This window comes from Osmerus eperlanus, chromosome 6 (genome assembly GCF_963692335.1).
Source record: "Osmerus eperlanus chromosome 6, fOsmEpe2.1, whole genome shotgun sequence".
Taxonomy (NCBI): Eukaryota; Metazoa; Chordata; class Actinopteri; order Osmeriformes; family Osmeridae; genus Osmerus; species Osmerus eperlanus.
The window spans coordinates 9,692,648-9,718,172 of record NC_085023.1 but is presented as its reverse complement, the minus strand read 5'-3'; the positions used below and the strand labels follow the sequence as shown (position 1 = coordinate 9,718,172).

Sequence of the window (25,525 nt, the reverse complement as noted above, 5' to 3'; positions counted from 1 at the left end):
GCTGAAATTAATTATTTTCATGAACAGATTGACAAAGTTTAGGCTGTGGCAATGAAGTTCAGGTTAGTAGTCAGATAGTTTCACCTATTGAAAGACTTTTGATTTAAGTAAGGGGAGTGCCGAACATGTTCTGTCGCCGTTTGACTTCCTAAACAGCTGTGTAGATGTTTTTGTAGTGTGTCTCGTAGGCTACAGCGTTGAAGTGAGCAACACTGGTTTGAAACCACAGGTAATGATAATTTCACCAACAAATCGTTTACTTGTAATGTAATGTCATTATAAATCCTACAACGAAAATGTATTTGTGAGGAACGTTTATTTTAATGATTGAAACAGATGCATCATAGACCACTGTAGTATGTGTTGCCCGGGTAACAGAGGCTAATGTCATGCTAATGCCTCAGTGAAATAGTAGACTACCGTTTCCGAAAGTAGATGTGGGCCTACTTCCTTAATAATATCAGCTAATATTGTACATTACATTTTACAATTGTGTTTCACATCACACAGTAAAATAAGTAAATAGTTATCACCCTGGCCTCTTTGCTTGTGGCGTTTCTGCAGCTGCCTTGCAGTAAAGCTATAGTTAGCCTAGCTATCCGATGCGAAACGAATGTTCTGCTACAGGTAGTCACGCGTGTTTTCGTGACGTTAGTGACGTAGTGACGTTAGTAACGTCAGTGACTGTGGTTAGCGAATTAGCCACCGTTAGCTTCACTTTTCGCCACAAAAACGTAACTTGAGCCTAAACCATGCAACGGAACGTAAATCCCAATAGAAGCAACTCAATCGCTACCAAGACGAAACTTTTGACACCTAGGTTGTCTATGTAGGCCAAATATTGACTGAGTTTTAGGGGGGCAAAAAGAATAATAATATATATGTGAGAGAACAAAGGTTGTGCTCTCGCCGAAGGCTTGAGCACACCCAACAAGGAGGTACCTAGGTTCTTAGTCGACAATAGGCTCTGTGCACAATCGTACTGACTAACTTCCGCTGTAGCCCAAATTCGGCAAATCCGTTTCCGGTTTACTTCCTGTCCTCATCCGCATTAGTGAACGAACAACAAGATGAGTGGTGCGGTTGTACGGAAAAAAGAAAGTAAAAAGAAATATAATGTACGTGATACATTTAAGTTCCAAGGTACTGTGCGTGGGTCTAAGGAACACTGTTGTGTGCCACTTTGCTCGGCTTCAGGCCGTTATAACAACCATTTGAGCTTCCACTGCTTCCCGAAGGACACCTGCCTTCGTGCGCGGTGGCTGCACAAAATAAGGAGGGTGGAATATTCGGTGACCCAACACACCAAGGTTTGCAGTCGACATTTCGAAGGCCATGAAATCGTCACTACTGCTAAGGGTAGACGGGTTTTGGCAGCAGGCTCTGTTCCTTCTTTATTTGAGTGGAACAAATACACCAGTAAGTCACGGGCCGGTGTTTGGGAGCGCCGATCTCGACCACCAAGTCCGGAACCTGACCCGGCGGAGCCAGAGGAGGACAGCGAGCAACCCGCCATGGTCCCGATGGTCGTGGACCACGACTATGGGGCCAGCGGTACCGTATGTGTGGACAGGGAGCAGTATGGAGATATGTTGAGGGAACTCGAGGCGCTGAGAGAGCAGGTCCAAACGTATAATCTTTCCAACTTGAACTTTTGTGCTCGTGCCGTTAGTATCCGCGAGCACATTTGCAGGCAACTTTTATTGACGTAAGCAAATAAATGGGGTGCTAGTTGACCCATTTCGGATTGGTTTCAAATTTAGCAAAAATCAGGTAAAATTATTTTATGAAAAAGCTAGTAGTATGAGCCAGGTTCCAGAATCGAACAAAAATTATTGGGGGAGATGGTTTTGTAAATGTTGACTGGAGTTAATAGAATAAAAACGACCGGAAGTCTAACAAGAAATGCAATACCACCTACATCCACCGGGGCCGTTGCTTCAAGCCGAGGGGCGAGTTTTTCCTTGTCTTCCTTAAGGGTTTAGGTTGGTTGAGGGGCAGTTCTGTGGGCGTATGTGAAGCCCCCTGTGACATTGCTTGTAAAAAGGGCTATACAAATACATTTTGATTTGATCTGGTATGCAAAATTATTATCCTACTAAACAGCTACTTCAGTTTTGGTCAAAAGAATGAAAAATACTACTTTTATGATGTGCATAAGTGACTTGATGATGTGGAGATTGAACAACTTGTACTTTTGAGAATTTAAATTGTGATCTGTGAAATGTAGGTACCAAAGCCACTGAGAAAAACTTTGCTGGCTGCATCATGGGAACTGTGCATTGTATATAGTTCCAGAAGTCTGTCTCACTGATATCTTAATCAACGGCAGCATGACAAGCACTATGCACTAGTTTTTATGATGTCATCATGTACTTATTTTACTGTATTTTTTTATTACAAAATACAAAACCCTAAAGTATTTTGATTCAAAATATCTATCAAATACAAATGACAAAATCCTATTTAGTATTTGAAATACGTAATTGACATGTAAATACATGTAATTTACATTAAATACATGTATCATAAATACTGCCCATCCCTGACTGTGGCGCTGATGGACACTTTGTCTTCTTTGATCGCTCAAATACATTTTGCTGTGAAATCATACTGTTTGGCTCCCGTGGTGTTGTTAAACATGTGTGATAAACACAAATTAAGTGAACGGATGTGTTGGGGGGCCACACAAATATTTGAGCTATGCAAGTGGGCCGTCAAGTGGAAAAAGTTGGGAATGGTCTAATGAATGCCCTGCAGTGTTTATTAAGTTGACTTGGTGTGTGTATAATGCCATAGCATTTATTGATTTTGAGCACAGGTTACAGTACTTGATTTTGAGGCGATTGCATGATTTTGACAGAAGTCAGGGTTTTGATTAAATGGTTTTGTGTTTAAAGTCTTGAAATTGTGAAAAACGATTAAAACAGGTTTGTTAGAGTCTGCATCAATAACCACTTTATTTGGCAAATAATATTAAGGCAAATTTACAATCAATACTTTGTTAAGCACACTGAAAATGTATACGCTTAACACATTTGGTTTTATCAAAAGGCACACAAGTATATCACGTTAGGGTCATCTGACCCAAGGTGAGGATGCCTAAACAATGTGAATAATCTACCAATATTTTAATGCCCCAAAGTCCAAATGTTTACAAAATAAGTACATATACCTGAATATTCATTGTCATCTTGTATCGAAACTGGCCAGTTACACACCACCTCCTATGGCAAGAGAAATTTTACATTGAATAAGTTGATTTAGCTCAGAATCACTTACTGCAGCTGGTAACAAAGTTTCCTGAGAGACCAAAGTAATTAGAGCTAGGGTTAATATGACACCCCAGGGGGGAAATCATGAGCGAATGGCCTGGAAGGACTAAAATAGTATGGAAGTAGCGTCTCATCCTCCTAAACCTAAAGGTAAGTGTACATGTCAGATAAGACATGGTGGGTCACTGTAGCTGTAGGTCAGAGACAAATACCAGCATAGGCCATTAAGGACACAAACAACATAGAACAAAGCAAGAGATTAAAGCTTTTTCCTTGCTTGACACAATGTTCAGTGATAACTCGATAACAGACCTATACATCGATCAACTAGTAAGGCCACTTTCAAAATGAAAGACGTTATGGCACAGGAGACAAATGCTTTACGTTGAAACAACTTACATTTGATAAGATAGCAATAGCTCAGAGTCAACGCTAGAGGGCAACAGCTGGCAAAATAATCCCTGACTAGATTATATATGAATACATTCTCAGTTTGTCAACAGACATAATTGAGTTGAGGAATACCAGGTTTATAATATTATACCAGTATAATATTATAAATGTCAAGTCAAAGATACATTATACAATAGAAGGCACTGGACTGTAACAATGTGCACACCTGTTGGAGCAGAGCACAGACAAATGAAAATGAAAGGAGTTCGACCAGTATGCACCAGATATACTGGAAGACACTAATTGAGCTCTATTCTGGGGGCATTGAACATTTGTGATTTCCTGCGATTTAACTTGATAAGTCCAGATGTCTGGCTTGAATTAGCCAACAGTGAGCACCCTCTCTGTCTCCAGGGCTGCTGAGCTGTACATAAAAGCATATAGAAAATACTGTTGAAAGTTTGGTGTCATTTCGGACATTCATATAGAGTCTATTTGGGTTTACAGGCCATCTGTGCAAAGTCTGGTATTCATAAGGCACAAAGTGATATGAGATGACTACATAAAGAACCCAGACAATGTCCTGGAGGATCCAGTCAATGGTCAGCCATGAGGAGTCTGATTGAGAGCACATCCCCAGTTGTCAGACCTTAGATCTTCTTCAAGAAGGCAGTCATGATCTTAAACTCAGCTGTAATATCATTGTGGCTTGATATAAGTATTAATGACAGCACTGACAGAATCAACTGTTAGCAAGTCTCTTAACTAAACAGAGCTAGTCTCTCCCTTTCTCTCTCGTGCTGCCTCTCCTCTCTTGTCTCTCTACTTTGCTCTCTCTTTGGCATTCTAGCAACCACAGGTTGATAATGAAATGTCATCTGCCCAGAAAACTGTCCGACGTCACTTCCTCCTGTCTCCAATCAGACTAACGGATTGACCACCTTACCTGTTGCAATGGCCTCCTCTCCTGGCCAGCACAGGAAAGGGTGATTGAGGGAAATATTTCTCATTTAGTAATGTGCAAACACAAGCAGGGCCTTTGGAGAGACTGGTCTGTGATTATAGTGATAATGACAGACATTTCTTTCCTTTAGGTTTTCACTCCACATCCCTGGGTTTTATGAAAAGGAGTCCACTCCCTGTAGTATATAGCATTGCCCACTCCGAGCCCTCAGATGGGTGTGGCTGAGATGAATAATTAAACTCATCACACACCCGATTGATAATGGCAAAGGCCAGCTTTACGGCCATCCTTTTGGGACTACAGCATTGATATATTCTCAAGAGGGTGATGACTAGAACCTCCTAGCGAATCGATCTTGTGCTCTCTCCCTGCTGGCCCCAGAGCCCCCCCTCGGGCCAGCACCATTATGGTGTCTCCCGACATGCTGGAAAACTCAAAGGCGAAGGTTCCGTAGAAGAGCATGACGATGACACAAAAGACCCATTCGAAGACAGCGGCGGCGTGCTGTAGGGTGTAACTTTCTTGCACAAAAAACACGCCACCTAGAAGCATGGAGGTCAAGGAAATTGACGTTCTAATTTCATTCACCACATTCTCTATAAAAAACACTTCTTTACTTTTATCTACAGCGTAAAACCCCAAAGCACTTCCCCTAAAACCATTCTGCTCTATACACTACTCAACCATAACACTCTAATGAACATGTGAAATTCCAAGGTGTTCTACTGTATGACCACTGTTCTATAAGTTTCAATTTATATGACTAACAAAGCCTTGTTGAAAACACCCTTTATAACCAGTGTCCTCTATGAAAAAACACAATATTCAACATTATTATGTCCAGTTCAGATTTCAATTTTGTAAATTACTCATTTGCAAAAGGTTTGTCATGAAATTCCAGTGGGAACTGTGAATACATGTGGGTTTAGCGTCTGTCTGAGTTAGGGAAGGATACTGAGGACCAGGGCAATGAGGGCCACCACGGTCATGGCCAGCCGGAGGTGTCCCACACTGTACTCCCCCTGGGTCTTAGCCAGTCGGTAGGTTAGCGCTGACTGGAGGCCAACAAAGAGCATGCTGGTGGGGAACGCCACTCCCGCTCCGACGTAGTGCAGCACCTTGGCATTGTCCACCTGCAACACACGCTCACACAGGTTAGTGCATGGATGCAGTTTTGTTGTTGTTATGACAGGATGTAAATAAAAAAATAAAAAATTGAGTTAAAAGTTGATGTACAATGCAGTGTCTGTGTCTGGCCAAAAGGGGGTAGCATCAGACAGTCGGGTTCAGGTACCTCCTGAAACAATAGAGCCTCTTGTCTGGAGAGGACACCCAGTACAAGAGGTATGTGTGTGTGTGTGTGTGTGTGTGTGTGTGTGTATGTGTGTGTGTGTGTCTGAGAGTGAGTGAGTGAGAGAGAGAGAGAGATATGAGACAGAGGAATCTGCACTACAATAGAACACCACCTTGTCCTTTACAGTCACAAGCTCTGTGAGGCACAATGCACAAAAGGAGCAGCTCTACAGCATGTGACCACAAGATATGACTACACACACACACACACACACAGATTCAACCTAATAAGAGACAGGCCATGGTTACTGCATGACTTAGTAGGGGACTACCACAATGAGCATAGATCCAACTGGACAGACCCCAAGCAAAGGTTCAAATTCAAGACTAAACAAACACAAACACACATAGTTTTTCCTTAGAAGCCCTTCACCAAACGCAGAAACCTGGGCTGTAATAACATCTCAATGCATGCCGATTATGTTTGATCTTGCTAAACAAAACGCTTTCCAAAGCACTCATCTGCTGACCCTCCTCAAACATTCTGAACATTCTTGTAATCCTTCACCAAATCAAACTATTTGGGTAGGTTCAAAATCATTCTTTTTTTCCTTAGCGCTCCTAACAGTAAATTGGACAGAGGGTGATGAAAATGTAAACGTTTGAGTCTTATATTGAATGAGCTTTTAAAACTGAGATAGAAAGATGTTTTGGTTTAGTACCTCTCCATCCGTAAGGTAAGTGTCCATTAGAAAATCCCCTTATTTCCAGTCCAACACCTTTCCATTTGGCCCGTCACACCTCATTGACCCTGAGAAGAGGTAAGTGTTGCATGTTTGCCTGCTCCCAAAGAAAACAAACCCTACCAACCTGGTGCTCTCCTCACATTAGCTGCAGCTGCATGACACTCAGTACACCCAGTCCTGGGAGAGGTGTGTGTGTGTGCAGGCTGATGGTGATGTGAGCTTCTGATTCGGTTCTAATGTTTTGGACTCCAACCAGCTATGAAGATCTTTATACTGTCAATATTAGGCCGTGTGTGCTTTGTGAATTAACGGGAGGGATGGAGGGGGGTATGCTGGGGCAAGTAAAAACATTGAGAGGGTGTGATGGACATGTGATGACTGGAGAAAGCTGTGTTGGAAGGCATAGATCACAAACAGTGTTTCGTAAGAAAATCAAAGATGACGATTGATGGTTCCAAGTGGTTCTCTGGGGTTCGGTCTTTGTGCGACTGCTTTACGGGGTGACAGACAGACATATAATTTTACAGGCCCCTGGAAAGAAGACGTTGCTTTTGGAGAGCCAGAATTTCTTCGCCTGACAATATTGTTGCAATGTAAGTCCAAAGACAATGTGCTGCCGACCTGGATTTCATTGCCAAAGTGAAGACTTCTGGTCTACGATTTGACTTACTTCATCCTGTGAAGTTTGTTATCACTAGTGAGGGACAGACCGTCAAATACAAATCACAGGAGGTGACTTTCCTTCCCTTGACTCTTACTCAAGCTGTAAGTGGCTTCATTTTCTTTGCATTTGCGTCCTACCTGTTACCTTTCCCCCCCCTTTAATGGCTCCAGTCTCGAGTCCTAAGACAAGTAATTTGAGAATATGTTGACAAGAAAGTGTGTCTTCCCTTTTTATTTAATGTTGATTCGGGTGTGGCATGGGCATGGGCATGTATAGGGCATTGTATGTTAGAGAAAAATTGTTGAGGTTTAATACTTAGCAGGTTAAGGCCGTTTTATTATGATTTTGTCTTCATTATCGGTCTAGCAGATGTAGCAAATCTGCACCTACACCCTACCATCCCGGGATAGGGGATGGGACCTGATTCATCTCAGGACTGTTTTCATGTTTTGTTTATGCCATTTGGTGTGGTGTATGTTTTGTCATTGTGATCTGTGTAATACGTATTCCCTTTCTCCCTCCTTCCCTAACCTGCCATGTTCTTTCATTTAAATGAAAAAATGTAAAATATTAAAAAAAGTTCCGGGCATTAGCCGGGCATTCTGCAAAGGAAGGTGTCCTTTTTATAATCCAACGGAGTGCGGTGCCGCGATTGACGTTGTTCAGATCAGCATTCCAACATTTTTTTAAACAATCCCCATCTTTCATGTGCCTCCCCGGGCATAATGGAAACTCATCCCAGCCCCTTCACTGTAATTGGTCCTCTGGTCATCCCTCGCACCAAAGCGCATGCACTAAGAGGCTGTATGATAACTTCAGTGAATTTTATTTCGTTAATGAATTTATGCGACTAACAAAGGCATTCGCAATTAAATTAAACTAAGAGCTTAACGCACCGGAGTTTGTAGTAAGGAATAGGGAAATTCTGTTTCGCCATTTAGATGTAAATTTGCTTTTACAACCGATCATCAATGATCACTGATCATTACATTTAGTCATTTAGCAGACGCTCTTATCCAGAGCGTCAGATATATCAGATGCTTTCAAAGGGGTTTGCTGGCTAGCTAACAGAACAACCATATAAAGTGGATATACTTTCAGAATAGATCAGTGAATTTTGTATGGTTAATTAGGCCTACAATTATGACAACTGGCTCATCCATTGTGCATGTAATGACTTTTGTTATCAACTAAATGTTTAGATGTTTGTGGTGGTAAGACAATTGATAAATATAACATAAGCAGTTTTTTATGTAGGAAACAGCAGACAAATGAAGGCTACATAATCATTTGCATGAATGTAGGCTACCACAGCATTGGCTATCTATAATTCCAGGAATCTGCGTGTGCCACCAATTTTATCACGGCCACTATGCATCATCTATAGTTCAAGTAATCTGTATTTGTCTGTTTCACTGACATCTTAAATAACCGACTGCATCATGGGCACAATGCACTAGTATGTCTAAATTCAGTTGTCAAGTCAGAATGTCTGATTCACAGTTCTTTGTTATATAACACAGCCATGTACTAGAGCCCTTTCCCTCTAGAATGTGTAATTTCAGTGCTAATGTGTTTTGTTTATGATGCTATCTCACTCTTTGAAGATATACTGACTGTGTGGTCCTCACGCCTTTGGACCATAACTTATTTAAAACCTCATTTACACAAAATGTGCCATGAACCATTCGGCATATTCCTAACACAAGCCTGATTTATGGTGTTAACACACACAGAAGCTGGCCTTCCAAACATTGTTACTGTGTGCATGAGGATAGGCATTTGTTCAAATGAAGTATTGTGATGTTCCATGACCGTACCAACTATTTTTGCATATTTGTTTATTTTTCATTACTTTTCCAGAGGCCCGGACACCCCCCCCCCCCCCCCATTCAGGGAAAATACCACCTTTTTTATTTACACACCACATATTTTTCTATGACTGCCAGAACTTGGAGCCTTGGTACTGTTTGTTTAACTGTGTCCAACCAGCCTGTTTTCCTTTTACTGCTTTCATCTGACCTGGACTGAAAGTTTTTTGTTTCAAGGGATGATACTGTTCTATTGCTTTTTATATAAGTTGTGTATGATATTATTTAATAATATTTCTATGTGTTATTGTTTGTATAGCACATTTTCCAACACAGTAGAACCCCATCAATGCCTCTGGAGAGCGGTCTGGAAGTCTGTGATTGGACACAGATGGGCTCTGTGACACGTGCACCAGCCCTGTCTGCCAGCTCCACCCCATGCATGGCGAGACATGATGACTCACTTCCCCCCCTCTTCCCGTAAAACTCCCTCGCTTTCCAGAGCGTTCCACTAGGCAGGGCCCCCGGAGGGAGGCAGAGACTGGGAGAAGTACAGTCTGTCGTTTCCTGCTCTCGTTTTCAGATTCTCTTATAGCTGGATAACTGATAATCCGTCCCAGGTCCTCTGGCAGAGTAGACTATCTAACTGCTGCTCCTAAGACAGTTATCCAGATCAGACCTAACGAGCTGACTGTAGAAACCGTGATCATAGTTCATAGTTCATAGAGAGACAAGAGACCAGACCTGACAAGCAGACTGAAGAGACAGATCAGATCTGACGAGCAGATAGTAGAAACAGAGCCTAAAGGCGTTAGGAAAGAGGCAGAGGAGACAACCAAGGCAGCATGTTTCATCATTATCTGCAGAGCCGTCACAAGGGCTGTGCCAACTGTGCGCCCATACAGGTCCTCGCGCCCGTACAGGGCCTCGCGCCCGTACAAGGCCTTGCTCACGGGATCTTTTTTTGTATAATAGTTTAGGACTGTTTTGACCCAACATGCTTCTAAAATGAAATACCTTATGCATAGTGTAGGTCACAGGGTCAATGCGTCAATTAGCATCAATGAGTCATTATGTAATGCATGCTCACTTCATCTCCCTGTTGACTCACTGCGAGGAAGGAGAAAGATGTGGACTACGCGAGAGCGTGACGAGGCACGAGTCGGGTGCTGAGAAAATATATATTTTTATCACGGATACATTTGTCAACACTTCCAGAGAAGATGTGGTGGGCCCCTTGCGACGGGGCTAATAATCTGTACTGGAGGATGGCAGCCTTTCCTTTCTTAGTTCTGACTTCAGTTCTTGGCAGGCCTGGCTGTATGTACACATCACAGCAACTAATGCCACAGTGTGCTAGTCAGAGCAGGAGATTGTCCTACTGTAGAGAAGAGCAGCAACAGCAACAAGAAAGACGGAGGAAGGGAGAGAGGCCTGAGAGAGCTGAAGAGAGGTTACAGGTAGGGGAAGGCATTTTAAACCAACCCTTCCCTGGCCCCTCTTCAATACAGGACCAAGAGGAAGAGATGGGAGCAGGAGGGAGAAGAACGAGGGAGGAGGAGGAGGGCAGTCTATTCACCTTCAGCCCCCCCCCCCCTTTCTCAACCTTGCAAACATCTCCAAGACACTGATGTGAAACCCCCTAGCTCCATTAGCAGTCTGCACACATAACTTCAAGTCCGGGCACAGTGCCAAAGTTGAAAATATGTACTTTTAGAAACTGTAAATGACCAACAGCCACAGGCAAGGAACTCAGGAGGGGATGATACACTCCCCCTCCGAACTAAAAACACAGCATAAAAAACACAATTAAAAAAAAATAATAATATTGTGAAGGCAGTGAAGTGGTCAGGAGGTGTCGGCCTACCTGGAAGTTGCCAACCATGATGAGGCCTGCTGCACAGATCCATCCGGTGGAGAGGCTGGCCGTGTTCAACACACAGTTCTGGTGCTTCTCTATCACGTGGGCATAGCGCAGCAGAACGATCGCCATGACTACAGCCAGGACATGGAGAGGGAGAGGGGGGAAGAGAGAGGGGGGGGGGGGGGGGGGGGGGAGGGAGGAAAAGACAGTTTGACTCACATTTTCCCATCATGGCTTGCCTGACTCCTCCAGAAATTCATTGGAAATGACTGATACTCGTTAAACGAAGGCTGTGAGATGGGAGAGCAAGAACACTCAAACATTATGAAGGAAACGGGACATGGGTTTGGAAATCTATACAAATGGGTTTGGACAGGCCATACTGTATTGTTTATGGAACTGACTAATTTAGAGTGATTCCAGGAGGACCAGTTTGTTCTTTAGCTTTTTGTGGTCAGTGCTTTATGGAGACAGACTACAACTGCTGGGACTGAGGGGGGGTGGGAAAGGTTGAGGATGGGGACGGAGGTTGTGATGGAAGAAGGTGGGGGGCTCAAAAAGGACAGGGACCCAAAGCTGGGACTGGTGGACTAAAGAGTCCCATAACAGCCTACCAGAAAAGCTTGTCTTGAAAAATTGGCAAACAAACAATTCAACAGAATGAAAAAATGCCAGGATTTCGAGATTTTGAATGAACTGTGCGTGTGCGCGTTCTTGTTTCCGTATTCTGCTGGTCCCAGAAGGCACAGACGTCATTTTAGAGAAATGAAGCAAGTTACCAGCATGGAAAAACAAAGTGTGTCTCTGGGGCTAGGAAACTTTATTTTTTCTTGGTCTTTGAGAAAGAGAACAGTGCACAGCGGAGAAAAGAAAGCTAATTACAGTTTACAGCATTCGATTATAGGGTCTGTACTGCAGACTGCCTGACTCACCCATGAAAACCGTGAATCTTTATTGTCACAGAAGAACTAACACTCTCTACAGAAACTAACTGCTCGTTGAAGCCTTCGTTGGAGGCCAGTTTAATATTAATCATGAATCAAAAACAATCACTTTGCTAGAGGATGTTTATGTTGTTGTGAGATGACAATGGTGTAGCAGACGGCTTAGGGTCCGTCTGTCCCCTTCCTGTTGAGGATGCACATGCTAGATGAGGGTCACCAGCTCACAGAGGCCTGCGGGCAGTGTGTGATGAGTAAGCACCTGCCCTGACCTCCATCTTGCCTCGCAAGGACAACTTTTGATAGCAAAAAATTATAATAAATGTCTCTGTGCCTCTCCCTTTGTCTCCCTTCCTCTGTTCTTCTCACTGGATCTGTCTCTTTGAGGGTCTCAATGGGTCTCTCTCCCTCTCAATCTCTGGGTTTCTCTATCTCCATCTGTCTTTTTGTTTGGCCCTCAAGTTCCCTGTACTCGTTTGGCGCTGAGCTACTTTTCTCTTTAAGTTCAGGAAGCCTGAAATAAACCAAGCTCTGGCTCCGATCCAGACAACAGCCACTGTGGAACCAAGCCAGCATTATTCTAATGTGTAACTCTCACCCCAACTTACATTTACATTTATTCATTTAGCAGACACTTTTATCCAAAGCGACTTCCAAGAGAGAGCTTTACAAAGTGCATAGGTCACTGATCATAACAACGAGATAGCCACAAAACATTGTGAGTAGCCAAAACATGAAGCACACATTGTGAACAACCAAAGTAAGTGCCCAAAGGGAAGAACCATAAGAGCATGTAGTTAAACAAGTTACAATTAAACAATATGAACTGCTATAAGTGCAAGTGTACCTGTGGAAAAAAAGACAAGCAACAATAATAAAAAACAATATATCACAGCGAGTACAAACAATTTTAAATCAGTTACCACTAACCACAAGAGCAACAAGTCTCTGAGCAAGAGTCATTGTGATCCTTGAGGAAACTAACATCGGGTCAAGCGAACCATTCCTAAGTACCGTTGTACTCCCGGAACAAGTGCGTCTTGAGCCTTTTCTTGAAGGTGGAGAGACAGTCAGTGTCTCTGATGGAGGTGGGGAGTTGATTCCACCACTGGGGGGCCAGACAGGAGAAGAGCTTGTGTTGGGACCGGGCGGTCTTGAGCGGTTGGAACTTACAGTTCCAACACACACACACACACAAACACACACACCTATTAAATAAACCCTGCCATCCCAACAAGGGGATCTATAACAATACCATCACATTATTTTCCATCGAAGGTATGCTGATGGAAACTGTAAACATTTTATTTGTGTCTGTGTATGTATACTGTGTGTGTGTGCGTGTGTTGCGTGGTGGAGTCAGGGAGGTAAGCCAAAGATATAGAGGCAGATGTAGAGAAGAAAAATTTAAGATGTTCAATGCTCAAATAGGCCAACCAACCACTTTGAAAACATTCCTGTTTCACTAGTGAGACCTTTGAATCTACTAGCCAAGCCTGTGTAATGGTCTCAAGCACCAGCAATCTGAAACACGAAGCTCACCACTGAACATGCTAAAGCATGTTACCCAACTCAAACTCTAGTGTTTCCATGGCAGGAACTTTCTCCCGGGAGTTTAGGGGAGGAAAAAGCAAGAACCAGTCCCTGTTCCGGGGGTGGTACTTACCAAAATACTGGAAATTTGGGGGTGGGGCTTGTAGCATTTTACATTTACATTACATTTAGTCATTTAGCAGACGCTCTTATCCAGGGCGACTTACAGTAAGTACAGGGACATTCCCCCGAGGCAAGTAGGGTGAAGTGCCTTGCCCAAGGACACAACGTCAGTTGGCATGACCGGGAATCGAACTGGCAACCTTCGGATTACTAGCCCGATTCCCTCACCGCTCAGCCACCTGACTCCCCACTGCACTAGCACTGAACATTTCTTATTGGTCGGGATCTTGCAGCAGATTTTCAAATACACTCGCCATTTTTTATAGTCTGCGGCCGCAAATAGACATCAACATGGAGAACAGAACATTCAACAGATGAGCCAATGAGGAAATCTTGTCATCATCAAATAAAAATGTATTTGTATAGCCCTTTTTACACGCAAGCATGTCACAGAGGGCTTTACATACGCCCATAGAACTGCCCCTCAACCAACTTAATCCCTCAAGGAAGACAAGGAAAAACTCCCAGAAAAACTCACTAGAGGAGAAGAAATGGAAGAAACCTTGGGACGAGCAATTCAGTAAGGGATCCCCTCCTCCAGAGACGGTTGGTGAAAGAGAGGAGCAGAACACAGGCTTAACATAGTCATACAGCAGGGAAGTGTCAATGGGTTTTGAAACACCAAAAAACATTGTTCAACTTGGTAGATGTGGGAAGCGACCGGGAAACTCGCCGTCGGTCGTCCTCACCAAGTCTTTATGCTGAGGACGAAATTCTGTGACAACTGGAATCAGCGACCCGCAATGACAAAGTGCATTCTAAAATCTCTGGCATGTTAAGAGTGCTGAACATTTTTCTCACTGCAAAATAGATCCGGGAGAAGTTTCATAATGATTAAATAAGACACCCGTTGCCTGTTAATCACTGGTGCATAAATCAGCAGACTAATTTCACAAATCTTGAAAAAGTTCTGAGGTGAAAACCTGGCTAATAAAAGGCTGAAGGAACCTTCTAGATCCTTGCAAAGTAGTTCTGGGGAGTACAAGTTCTGGGTGTGTAACAACTGGCTACTTACTGTCTGCCTTTTCTGTGCCAGTACAAAAAGTATTCTCTCGCATGTTGTTACATGCCCACTCAACTTTCCGAACGTATCATAATACAAATGAACACACTGCTTGTTTAGGGTTAACTGCTGACAGGAAGTGAGGTTTTGACACTGTTTTAGGAACTAGATAGTTAAAGAGGTCATACTGCTGAATCTGTTACACTCTTGACAGAAAGGGGTAGAGTAATCACAAGTGGTTGTGGCTCTGTGGGAAAAGAACAGCAATGGAAACCTCTTGGCACACACACACGGGCACACAAACATAGTATGGCCCTGGGTAGCACAGGTTCAGAAGTCAGGTTCACAGTTCTTAGACAAAACAGCAGCTGTTCACTGCTGCCGGCAGAGTTTACACCGTCCTGTGACAGTGTAGCTCCTGGAGGGCTGTTCCACAGTACCATCAAAATAGCCCCCCTTGAACACTTCTCAACCCTACTATCAACCAACCATAGTTTGACAAAAGTATGTTTTGTTGGCTGGCTGCACTGTAGCAGTGTGATATCAAATATGGCCTTGTATGGTTGACTGTGTCTAAGGTCAAGTAGGGGGCTCTTATCATGGATCTGTCCTCTGAGAAAGCTGCCAGGCAACACACCAGCAGACCTTGGGTAGAAGCTAGAAGGTCTTGTCTCTTCTCATCTCTCTTCCCTCACACACACACACAGTATCACTATTCTCATTCTTGGCCTGAACCAATAACCCACCCTTTCCCACCCTGTGGCTAAGAATAAAGACACACACAACCAAACACACACACACACACGTCTCACCACAGGTCTCAGCCAAACCCACATATGGAAAACTTTAACTAGAGCTTGTTGTCAGAGAAGCACAAAAAACGACTAATGTACAATACAGCACGTAAACAGTACACTCACACACAAAACAACACACATGTTCGCCAAAATGTATGGATGTGTGTGTGTGTGTGTGTCTTACCCATGAATGAGCCAGTGCTGCAGATGAGACTGAAGAAGCAGCTTTCCGGGGGCAGTGTACCACACTTGCTGCGGTAAAAAATACAGAGCGTTAGAAACAAACATAACTCTTCTTCATGCCTCGTAAGTAAATCTTTCTAGTACATGTTGTATGTGTGTGTACATCTAGTGTGTCCTTCAACCGATTTGTCTTTCTTATACAGACAGGAGGCAGTAAAGGGGAGGGCACAATCAGTCAAAACATTACATTACCAGCTTGCATGTCTACCTGCCTGTGTCTCTGCTTGTGACCCTGTCTGACTGTCTGCCTGGATCCGGACAATCATGCGAGACGGACCCCCTCATGGTATTTACACTCATTGACTTCATAAAGATAATATTTTTTACATTCTCCAAACCAGACTTTGATGTTCAAAGCTCTGCAGTAGGGCTAACAAAACAAAGCCGCAGGCTTTTGATTCCTCAGCCCCCCCATCTGAAAGCTGACTCCTCGTTTCCTGAAAGTTCTTTGTGTGTGTGTGTATGTGTGTGCGTGTGGGGGGCAGCAGGGGGGGTGAGGTAACACTAACCTGATGAGAGGTATGTCGTCCAGAGTGCAGCATAACATTGGGCCGCTCTGCAGAGTCAGCTCCTCTTCACAGGACTGGTTATACAACCTGACAGCACGCGCACACACACACACACAGTGTTGCCCAAATGTGTAACTAGTTTAGGTTAGTTTATTGTCATATAAACATGCTGTATAGACAGAACAATTATTAATTAGGTTATCAACAATAAACTGTATTATCATTAATACATGAAATCCATATTATTTATTAACTGCACAATAAGGTTAGAGAATTAACACTTGCAATGGTTAAGTCAATCAAAAGAAAATTTCGTAGAAACAGCCAGCATCTGTATCTCACCACAGAAACATGGCATGTCTCACTGTTTTGGGCACTGTCACTGTAGTGGTGCCACAGAGTTTTGGTGTTTGTGTGTGTGAGCACTTGGACAGCCCTACATATAAACCACAGGTTTCCCCAGGCCAGGCCTAGCACAGAGCAACCTGTCGCTTGGTCAGTATGACCGCAACAATCACACTGAAAAGAACAACCAACAAGGTGTGGGTTGATGCCCATATATCTGAAACCTGCTAACCAGCTCTCACATTGATAATGAGACCAAATACTGCCTGCAGATGAATAACTAGAAACCAAAAAGTCTTGCTGTTTATATATCTCCAGCTATATTATGCTCTTTTAGTTAGTGTTTCGGTACATACCAGTTATCCACCGGGCAGACATGCTGGTTGTACAGAGCCATGGCATACCTGGAGGAGTATAGGAAAACATGTATTTGCTTAAACATCAGGTATTTTTATGTACTTAAAAGGCTTCTAAACCGGACATAGTCAAACCAAGTGAAAGCCATACCGCAGAACAAGTGATAATTAAAAAAAGGGAAGAAAGACAGTTGTGGTTTTGTGGTCACAGAGAGGTGCAATACTGGAAATAGTTTCAAAGTGAAGATGAATTTGAGCTTACATTTACATTTAGTCATTTAGCATAGGCTCTTATCCACAGCGTATTACAGTAAGTACAGGGACATTCCCCCAAGGCAAGTAGGGTGAAGTGCCTTGCCCAAGGACACAACGTCATTTTGTGTGACCGGGAATCGAACCGGCAACCTTCTGATTAATAGCCCGATTCTCTAACCGCTCAGCCATCTGACTCCCTAGCTTAGGAAGGAAGTCTATTTAGCCTACTCATATTGATGATAGCACAGTATGTGACCTACTTTGAACTTCCAAGACACTTGAGACACTCCTGATACCATTACCACCAATACAGTAGGGGCTCTCTGGCATTGCTCCACAGAACCTTAGGTTATGCTGACCCTCTCTCTGTTTGCATTACACCAGGTCACCTGAGCAGTTCTAGTGAAAGCTGGTCTGGTTGCCATGTTCTACCCTGGCCTGTGTTTCTTTAGCAAAGTCAATGACCGGAGGGCCAACCTCTGAACCAAGCAGCCTATCTAAAGTACGTTTGCTTCCAGCATTTCAATTGCACTGAAACAAGGATCTACCAGTAGCAATGCCTACACACCACAGAGGGATAAGATTAGTATTCAGAAAATGGAATGTCTTAGACCTAAATGTGTCTGCCAATTTTTTGTCCAGCACACACACACACAAACACACACTTTTGTTCTGTGTATGTAGAGGACTTTATCAGATGTGCTCAGGGGTCAGTGACAGGCTAAACAATAATTAAGACGGTTGCCATGGATGGAAGCGGCCTGACCTAAGCCTATGTCCCTCTCCAGACACACAGATCACCTGAGCCCTGTGGTAAACAAGCACTCCGCCATCTGCCTCTGATGCCACGAGACATGAATAATCATACCAGGATGAGGTGGGGACAGAGAAATAGTGAGATGAAAGGGTGGGAAGACAGAGAAGAAAAGGGACATTCTGGACCATGGCCTGCATCTAGGCTGTATACTTAAACCCCATTTTCTGCCTTCCCTTCACTGCCATTCAGTTTGAGTTCCAATATACTGAAGGGTAATCCAATAAAGTATTTATCAAATATATATCTGGATGAATAAATGAATGACAGACTTCCATCATGCCCTCTTGCAACAGCCAAATTGAGTATTTGCCAATCTCTACAGGACACCAGAAAAAAAGTTTGTCAAGTTGTGTCTTTGATACATTAGAGTTGTGCTATCTGAATTCTTGATTTGTTGTGTTTTTCTTCTTTTACAAACCCCAAAACTGGTTCAGTCTGTGATGAAACACCACGTGTCAGCCATAGAAACAGATGGCAGACATGCTGCCTGTATGGCAGACTCATTTACATAATAATAATAATAAATAGCACACACACTTTGCACCGAGAGGGTGAGTAAAGACAGGCGTCCAAATCTTAACCTGGGAACAGTATTACCCATTCCTTCTCTCCCCTCTTTCTACTGTGCTGTGGCTCATTCAGTAGTTCTGTTCACATATTGATACCTCATGCAAATTTTGTTGAGGGTCTTTTCATAGACCAATTTTGTATACTTTTAGAAGTTAAAATAACACAAACTATGGCCTGAGGCCATTCTCTAAATAAAGTGGCCTTTCTTGGCATGTGCTGTACTTAGACTAATGGTCTGTTCTTAGGGTAGGCTAAATAATAATAGGTTTGTTTACATTTGTGGGCGACTGCCAAAGTTTAGCTGTGGTGAGCTGTAATTGCATGCCAAGGAGTAGTATAGCAGGGACAGGCCACATTTTTTTATGCAAGACTCATGGAAAGGAACATTTCCATGGAACTTTCTAGAATCGGTATTTGAACACCACAAAAGAACGAAATGTAGAAATAGTGGAGGTTTGTTTCAACTCACGTGAGTCTTAGTTGCAGATTATCATTCAGCTGATTTGCAGCTCACTTGTTTTGTCTAGGCTTCATTTAATATTTAACCCTAGTCGATCCTAATAATTGAAACAACAAGGTCTACATGTTACAGTATGTTGCTACATCTTTACACAACGGATATGTCTTAGGATCATATCTGGGAACTACAGAGGAATGAAAAGAAAACCATCTACAAAAAAGAAAAGGTCAGTATACATGAGTGAAGTCGGGGTGGACAAGGCCCTCCTCCATCTCTGACTAGCTCTTTCATACAGTGAGCCCGGCTCTGTCCCATGTCATGTGGAACTCTTGAATAAGCACTCTGAATATCCCAGGCCTAGTATTTACCTAACTCCCACGTAGATACTGGCTGTGGGAGACTGGGTGGGGTTATGCAATAAAGTGTGTTTTTTCACATTCCGCTGGCCAGGAAGGGACCTTGACTGCTCCTGAGAACAGGGCACCCTTGTCAACGCAACAGGAAGGAAATAGGTGAGGAGAGGCTTCAGAGGAAGCTAAAAAACCTCCCCAAGTAAGATCACCTTAGACCTTCTACATCCTGACCATCACTCACAACTGAAGAGATCAAATGAATTGATCAACTCTCCTGAAATCCAGGCGCTATATTGACTTCTAAATCAAACTTCTCTTAACTCTAATACCTAATTTCTGGCATACTAGGACCACCACAAAAGTGCTTACTTAGCTTCCTGTGCTGATAACCAAGTTGAATTGGTTAAATTCAGATAAACTAAAGCGGTGTTTATGAACCGTGTTGCTGGCACGAGTCACAGGACACAAAATTCCTAAAAGGCAAGCGAGGTAAAAAGCATGATACCTTTGACATTGGCAGTAAGCTCATCATCACACAAGACAATCTAGTGGGATGGTTAATACTGTTTTACAATACATCTTACAGAAATGTCCACAGTAAGCTCTCAGTAGTACGATCTCCTCTGGGCTAGCCTGACATGAACACAGCACATCTTAAGTTTGCCAACAGAAAGCATGACTGGATGTCGATGGAGTTGATAAGGCCACAAAAACAGAGTCCGCATTACTGTCAACTAGACCTATCTAATTCAAAGGGAAACGTGTCCTTTTCAAGACAATGAGTTTTATTATTTGTCATATTATACCTTTTATTATTTATTATAATGACCTAACCCTGATCTTTGGTAGCCCATCCAACACCAATGAGTGGGAAAAGCATATGGTGGACACGACCTTAGGCTAAATCAGAAATAAAATCAATGGACCCATTTCCAACAGGGTCTCCTATTCCATCTCTGGGCTGCAACTACGAGACACTCACACAACCCATATTCCAGTGATGGTCAAAGCTGGAAGGCTGACTGGTAATATCATCCAAAGCGACATCTCCGACCCTCTGTCTTCTTTGCCCCTGCACCTTTGGAAATATCCCGCTTCTTCTTTCTCCTCGACCAACCACACTTTCTCCGTACATGTATTCGCATTTAATTCCAGAGGACTGAAATATGTGTCGCCGGTATTTTCATCTTGTCACAGTGAGACGGTGAGGCGATGATTGTCTGGTGGGGGAAGATAAAGAAAAGATTCATGAACGGGCACTGTCTACTGCTTTCTAGTTAGTTATTCAATATTATCAAGGAAAAACCTCTCCACCTAAATCAATTGCTTCATAGCTACCTAGCTAACAACATGCAAAATGTGACGGTCGGACCAGCCCATCTTGTTAATCTCATCCACCGGCAAGATTCTACTCTGACTGTAGCCAAACGCTGTTCGTGCTACATAATTCACAGGATATATCATTATCTCACCCATATGCTTTTTCCAAATGTCCAAATAAGTTGTTTTGTGTCCACTTGCCACAATCCCCAGATGGTCACCTCTGGTTGCACTTGACTTGATGCTGTTACAACGAGTAGCTAGCTATAGGAAGCTCTGGCTTGCGCTTTTTTCCGTTTGAACGAATTTATCAAATAACCTGTGTGAGCTTTTCACCTATACGTTTTTTCACCTTGATTGAAACAGCTGCAACGAAACGACTGCTCAAACTCGGTGGTGCTGGGCAGATGTACCCAGCTCATTGTCCATGGAATAACAGTGTGCCAATCATAGTGCCAACCAGCTGTTTCTTTGAACTCCTCCCATTTGTGAAATTGGATACGCTCGATTGACTCATTCGGCGTTCGGTGAGGTGGACACATGGCAAATATTCAGCAGTCATGTAATAACAATATTGGGAAATCCTTTATGTGAGAAAAGTTCTGAGGAAAATACTGAAAATGTGCGTCCACTTCAGTGTACACTAAGCACTATGCTTGGTGACATGAACCATAAACTCCCTACCTGGAGTGTATTAATTTCTTTCGAATTGTCCGTTTCTGATAAAAGGAACTCCATATCATAACTTGACAGGTGCAGTTTAAAGTGTTGTCTTGAAAGATTGAGTTTACTGCAGAATAGCACAGAATAGCAGTAAAGTAACAGTTGAGTGGCCTGTGTTGAAAAAGCAAGTTTGTAGTGTATTCTCTCTGCCATCTAGTGGTTTGTTGCGGGGAAAACGCTTCTAAACATAAGTCTTCATAAAAGTATTCATCAAATTTTCTATGTTTCCAAAGCATTAAGCCTTCACCATCTAAAAGATATTGGCAGTTTCTGTTGTTTTTTATTCAGTTAAAATGTAAATTATATTTCACACAATTTAAATGTGATTATAAGACTAACAAGCAATAGAAAAGTAAAGAAAGGATTACTATTTGTATGAATCATACATGCATGATTCATCTTGACAATTTCTCAACAATCACAATCAGTGACATTTCCTGCAGCTGGCATACCTCTTGGAAATTATAGTTGTAGACAGACAAATGAGCAAAATAAGCCACACAGTGTAAATGGGTCCCTTAAAACCCTAGCTAAAGAATTTCTCTGTTTTGCCTCAGTCTCACACTGGAACCAAAACCCCACACACTAAAGGCAGGGTAGAGAGCCTGAGTAAATGTAGTCTGGACTCTTTGGAGGAGGTTCATAGTCCCAGACACACTGTAAAACTCAAGGATACCCACCCTGTGGTCTAAATAGACGCCAATTCTGGATGATCTCGGCACTACTATGTCTGTACTCTTATTATCATGCACAAACGAGTATTTGGAATCTGAACAATACAGGCTCCAGGACATTTCGTTCCAACCTAGGCTGCAGTCATTGCTCTTTCCCTTTCGACTGATTCCCCAGTAGGATACAGCGATATCTATCTCTGTTCCCTTCCATTCCACCTCCCAGTAGCTCCGACTCCCAGACAGTGACTCCTTGCACAGTACCTTGAAGATAGAAGGGAGTTGATGAGAATGTGAGTTTATCTTAATTCATATAAGACATTAAATACACCGGCTTTAAAAAAAAAACATAAACAGAATAAGGCCACAGACAAATTAAACGAGCAGAGTCATTTAGTTTACACTACATGTTATAAAAACTCAGGTTCTCAACTAACCTGCTGCCAGTGGTCAAACCTGTCTGGGTGGTCAGGGTAATTCTTGGGATCGTTCATCATCTTGGCTACAGTGCCCCCTTCTGATAGGTGAAGGTTAGGATGGGCACTGTTGGAGTCCAATGTCAACTGGCAGTAGTCTGAACACAGGGCAACAATGAAGTATTAAACATTCAGTGTCCCAGACACGTGTCATGTAACACGATACATGAGTTAAGGCATTAACAAAACATCCTGTTACACCACCTACAGAACCCTGCCTTTTATGTGAGACTAGAGTCTCTATTGGTCAAGGAAATACTTTTATTTATATGGATGCTCCTGAATTGTTGGATGACATTCACATATTTCACAAAACCTGTTTAGCCAGCTCTGCCCGACAATCTGTTGCAGTTGGGTCAAATTGTATGTCACTTCATACATGCTACTGAGCCATGACGTGTGGAGGATATCCTTCCCTGAATTATTATTGAAATTCATGTCCAGCACACATGTAGAGGATGAAGAACTCACATTTTAAGAAATCTTCTCTTGTCTTTGGTTGAAGTTGTTGAACATCAACCGGTTTTACTGTGGAGAGATAAACAGAGGAAGCTCACTTGTTTTTCCTCAAAAGATCCTAGGATGACTTTCATACTTCTTAAACATCTGTTTGCCAACACTGCTACCTTGACACTGTGTTCAGTACGTCAGTTTTCTTTACGGTCATGACATGACGTCATATCATTGTTTAATATCAATATGGCATTGGCTGATTCACATGTACAGTATAAAGACAATTAATGAAATTACTCACATTTCATGGAAACCTCTTTTTTCATTGGTTCAAGTGGTTGCAAAATGTAGACTTCCTTTACTGTGGAATGGCAGATAGAGAAAGCCCACTTTGTAAAGGTACTTTACTCTAACAATCCACATAGCCTAAACAACAGTTCCCAACACCCACAACCCCCAAAGCCTTCAAACTCCACTCAAACATACATGTCGACTGTCCAATCCACTTACTTGCTGAGGAGACTTTGCTGACTTCTACCTTGCTAACCTCTTCTACTTGTACCTTCAGTGCGGCGATGGCTCTCTTGGTTGCATCAAAGGAATAGTGTGGGGCTACAGTGACACAATTTAGGTCTTCGTATCCTGAGGGACCGGACAGAGACTGCCAACTCTATAGGGGGCGAACGGTAAATGGAAGAAAAACGTTGATAGATCTCTTTTCAACCCTCTCAAAAAGCTTAAATGGAAAACATTTTGTGTTTTCTAGTGTTTTTCTAGAACAAAGATTGACCTGCAGGAAGTGTATGTGGTCGTCAGTGAGTGAGAGCTTCTCCAGGTCTGTGTGTTTCTTCTTCATGAGAGTGATCTCCTCCTCCAGGCGCTGTAGCATCCCCTCGGCCTGTGTGACGGTGGTCTTCTCATGGGCCCTCACCTGCTCCTTTACCTCATTGTACTTCCTTTCAATGGAGCGTATCAGTTCAGTGAAGATACGCTCATTCTCATCCACAGCTGTCTGTGCTGAGTGCTGTGTGGTGAGAACAAGTGAAGGTGAGTACTTTGCTCTATGGCACATCAAATATGTTCCAGAGATATTACCAACAACCTCTCTAATCTACAAGATATGTCTGTCTAAAGGCACATCTTAAGCAATGTACAGGTTGACAAGGCTACTGTTTCCAACCTTAACGGACTCTACAGCCTGTCTGAGATCCTGCCATTTCTTCACTCTCTCGTCAATCCTTTGCTGAGACTTGTGCAGAGTGGAGCCCAGCTGTTTCTGTGAATGAAGGGTTCACACAATCAAACCTCTGTGGACTGTGAAGAAATAGGAAATGTCGTTTATTTTTAAAGGCTTACCTGCTTCTCTGTCCTCTCTGTCCCAGCTGGGACAGTGTCATGGTGCTTGTGTTCGTCCATCATGCACAAAACACAAACAGACGTCTGATCGGTGCGACAAAAAGCCTCCAGCAGCTTGTCATGCTGGGCGCAGATTTTCTCTCTCATCTGGCCCGTGGCTATCACCAGCTTGTGCTTCATCAGGGCAGGGTAGTTGTAGTGAGACTGGAGATGGATCTCACAGTAGGAGGCCAGGCAGAGCAAGCAGGACTTCACAGCCTTTTGCTTGCTGGTGGTGCAGAAATCACACAGGACATCCCCAGGCTTGGTCTGGACTGTGGGTTGATTATGAGAAGTGGACCTTCGGGATTTCCCCAAGCTGCTGTATTTGTCCAGGTCCAGAGTGCCAGAACGAGACATGTTTTTTTCCTTCTGGGTTAAACTCTGAACTCGAGTGTCCCGTATAGGTGTAGCAGAGAACTTTCCCAGGTAAATCCAGTGATAAATGATCCATGCGAAAGACGGTCCGTGCAAGCAAAGAGGAGTTCACACACAGAATGAGACAGTTTCAGTGAAACTGCTTGACAGGGACAGAGCGAGAGAGGGAATGTTAGCTATGAGGATGACTCTCTGGGCCAAACCAGTATTCCTAGTTGGATGTTTAAAAGACTGAATACTGTAGGTGTGGCACATTACAAGGAGCTGTGTGTAACAAAGAGGAGGGTAACAACACAGAACATGATATTTCCTTGACAACAAGGGGTTGGGGAATTACATTGACTTTAGTAATTGACAGCTTTAAAATTAAAAAAGAAATATCCTTCAGACAGTACTGTCTCTCGGCAAAAAACAAATTTTTGTTTCATCATTTTTGCAGACTCTGCCTCCACGTCGGAAAGCGTGTTGGTGGAATTAAGGAGGTCTTTGAAGTATTCCTTCCACCGATCCAGGACGTCCCCCGTCGAGGTCAGAAGCGCACCATCCCCACCATATACAGTGCTGACAGTGCACTGCTTCCCCCTCCTGAGTCGCCGGATGGTGGTCCAGAACCTTTTCGAAGCCGTTTGGAAGTCATTCTCCATGGCCTCGCCGAACTCCTCCCATGCCCGGGTTTTTGCCTCAGCGACCGCCAAAGCCGCGTTCTGCTTGGCCTGCCGGTACACATCAGCTGC

General features: G+C 43.2%; 2 protein-coding genes across 5 annotated transcripts; both read right to left on the bottom strand.

Moving 5' to 3' along the window:
* Positions 1 to 2,794: 2,794 nt before the first annotated feature.
* zgc:154058 (Transmembrane protein 150A-like) lies at positions 2,795 to 21,160 on the bottom strand. 4 transcript variants are annotated; one of them, XM_062463346.1, is made up of 8 exons: positions 21,048 to 21,160; positions 20,358 to 20,595; positions 16,921 to 16,968; positions 16,220 to 16,306; positions 15,652 to 15,719; positions 11,014 to 11,141; positions 5,588 to 5,765; positions 2,795 to 5,174 (listed from the first exon to the last, which is right to left on the bottom strand). In XM_062463346.1, the coding sequence occupies exons 2-8, from the start codon at positions 20,420 to 20,422 to the stop codon at positions 4,930 to 4,932; spliced, it is 819 nt and encodes a 272-aa protein (XP_062319330.1). In that variant the 5' UTR covers positions 20,423 to 20,595; positions 21,048 to 21,160; the 3' UTR covers positions 2,795 to 4,929. The 4 variants fall into 4 exon arrangements, 3 of the variants coding, with proteins under 3 accessions (XP_062319330.1, XP_062319329.1, XP_062319331.1); XM_062463345.1 differs by having other exon boundaries at positions 20,848 to 21,146; XR_009930620.1 differs by lacking the exon at positions 2,795 to 5,174 and adding an exon at positions 6,648 to 6,736 and having other exon boundaries at positions 5,629 to 5,765; positions 20,848 to 21,156.
* A 497-nt stretch (positions 21,161 to 21,657) lies between these two features.
* ftr14l (finTRIM family, member 14-like) lies at positions 21,658 to 24,940 on the bottom strand. Its single transcript, XM_062463339.1, has 8 exons — positions 24,375 to 24,940; positions 24,199 to 24,294; positions 23,809 to 24,042; positions 23,529 to 23,688; positions 23,320 to 23,379; positions 23,037 to 23,093; positions 22,527 to 22,663; positions 21,658 to 22,353 (listed from the first exon to the last, which is right to left on the bottom strand). The coding sequence occupies exons 1-8, from the start codon at positions 24,771 to 24,773 to the stop codon at positions 21,949 to 21,951; spliced, it is 1,548 nt and encodes a 515-aa protein (XP_062319323.1). The 5' UTR covers positions 24,774 to 24,940; the 3' UTR covers positions 21,658 to 21,948.
* Positions 24,941 to 25,525: the final 585 nt, after the last annotated feature.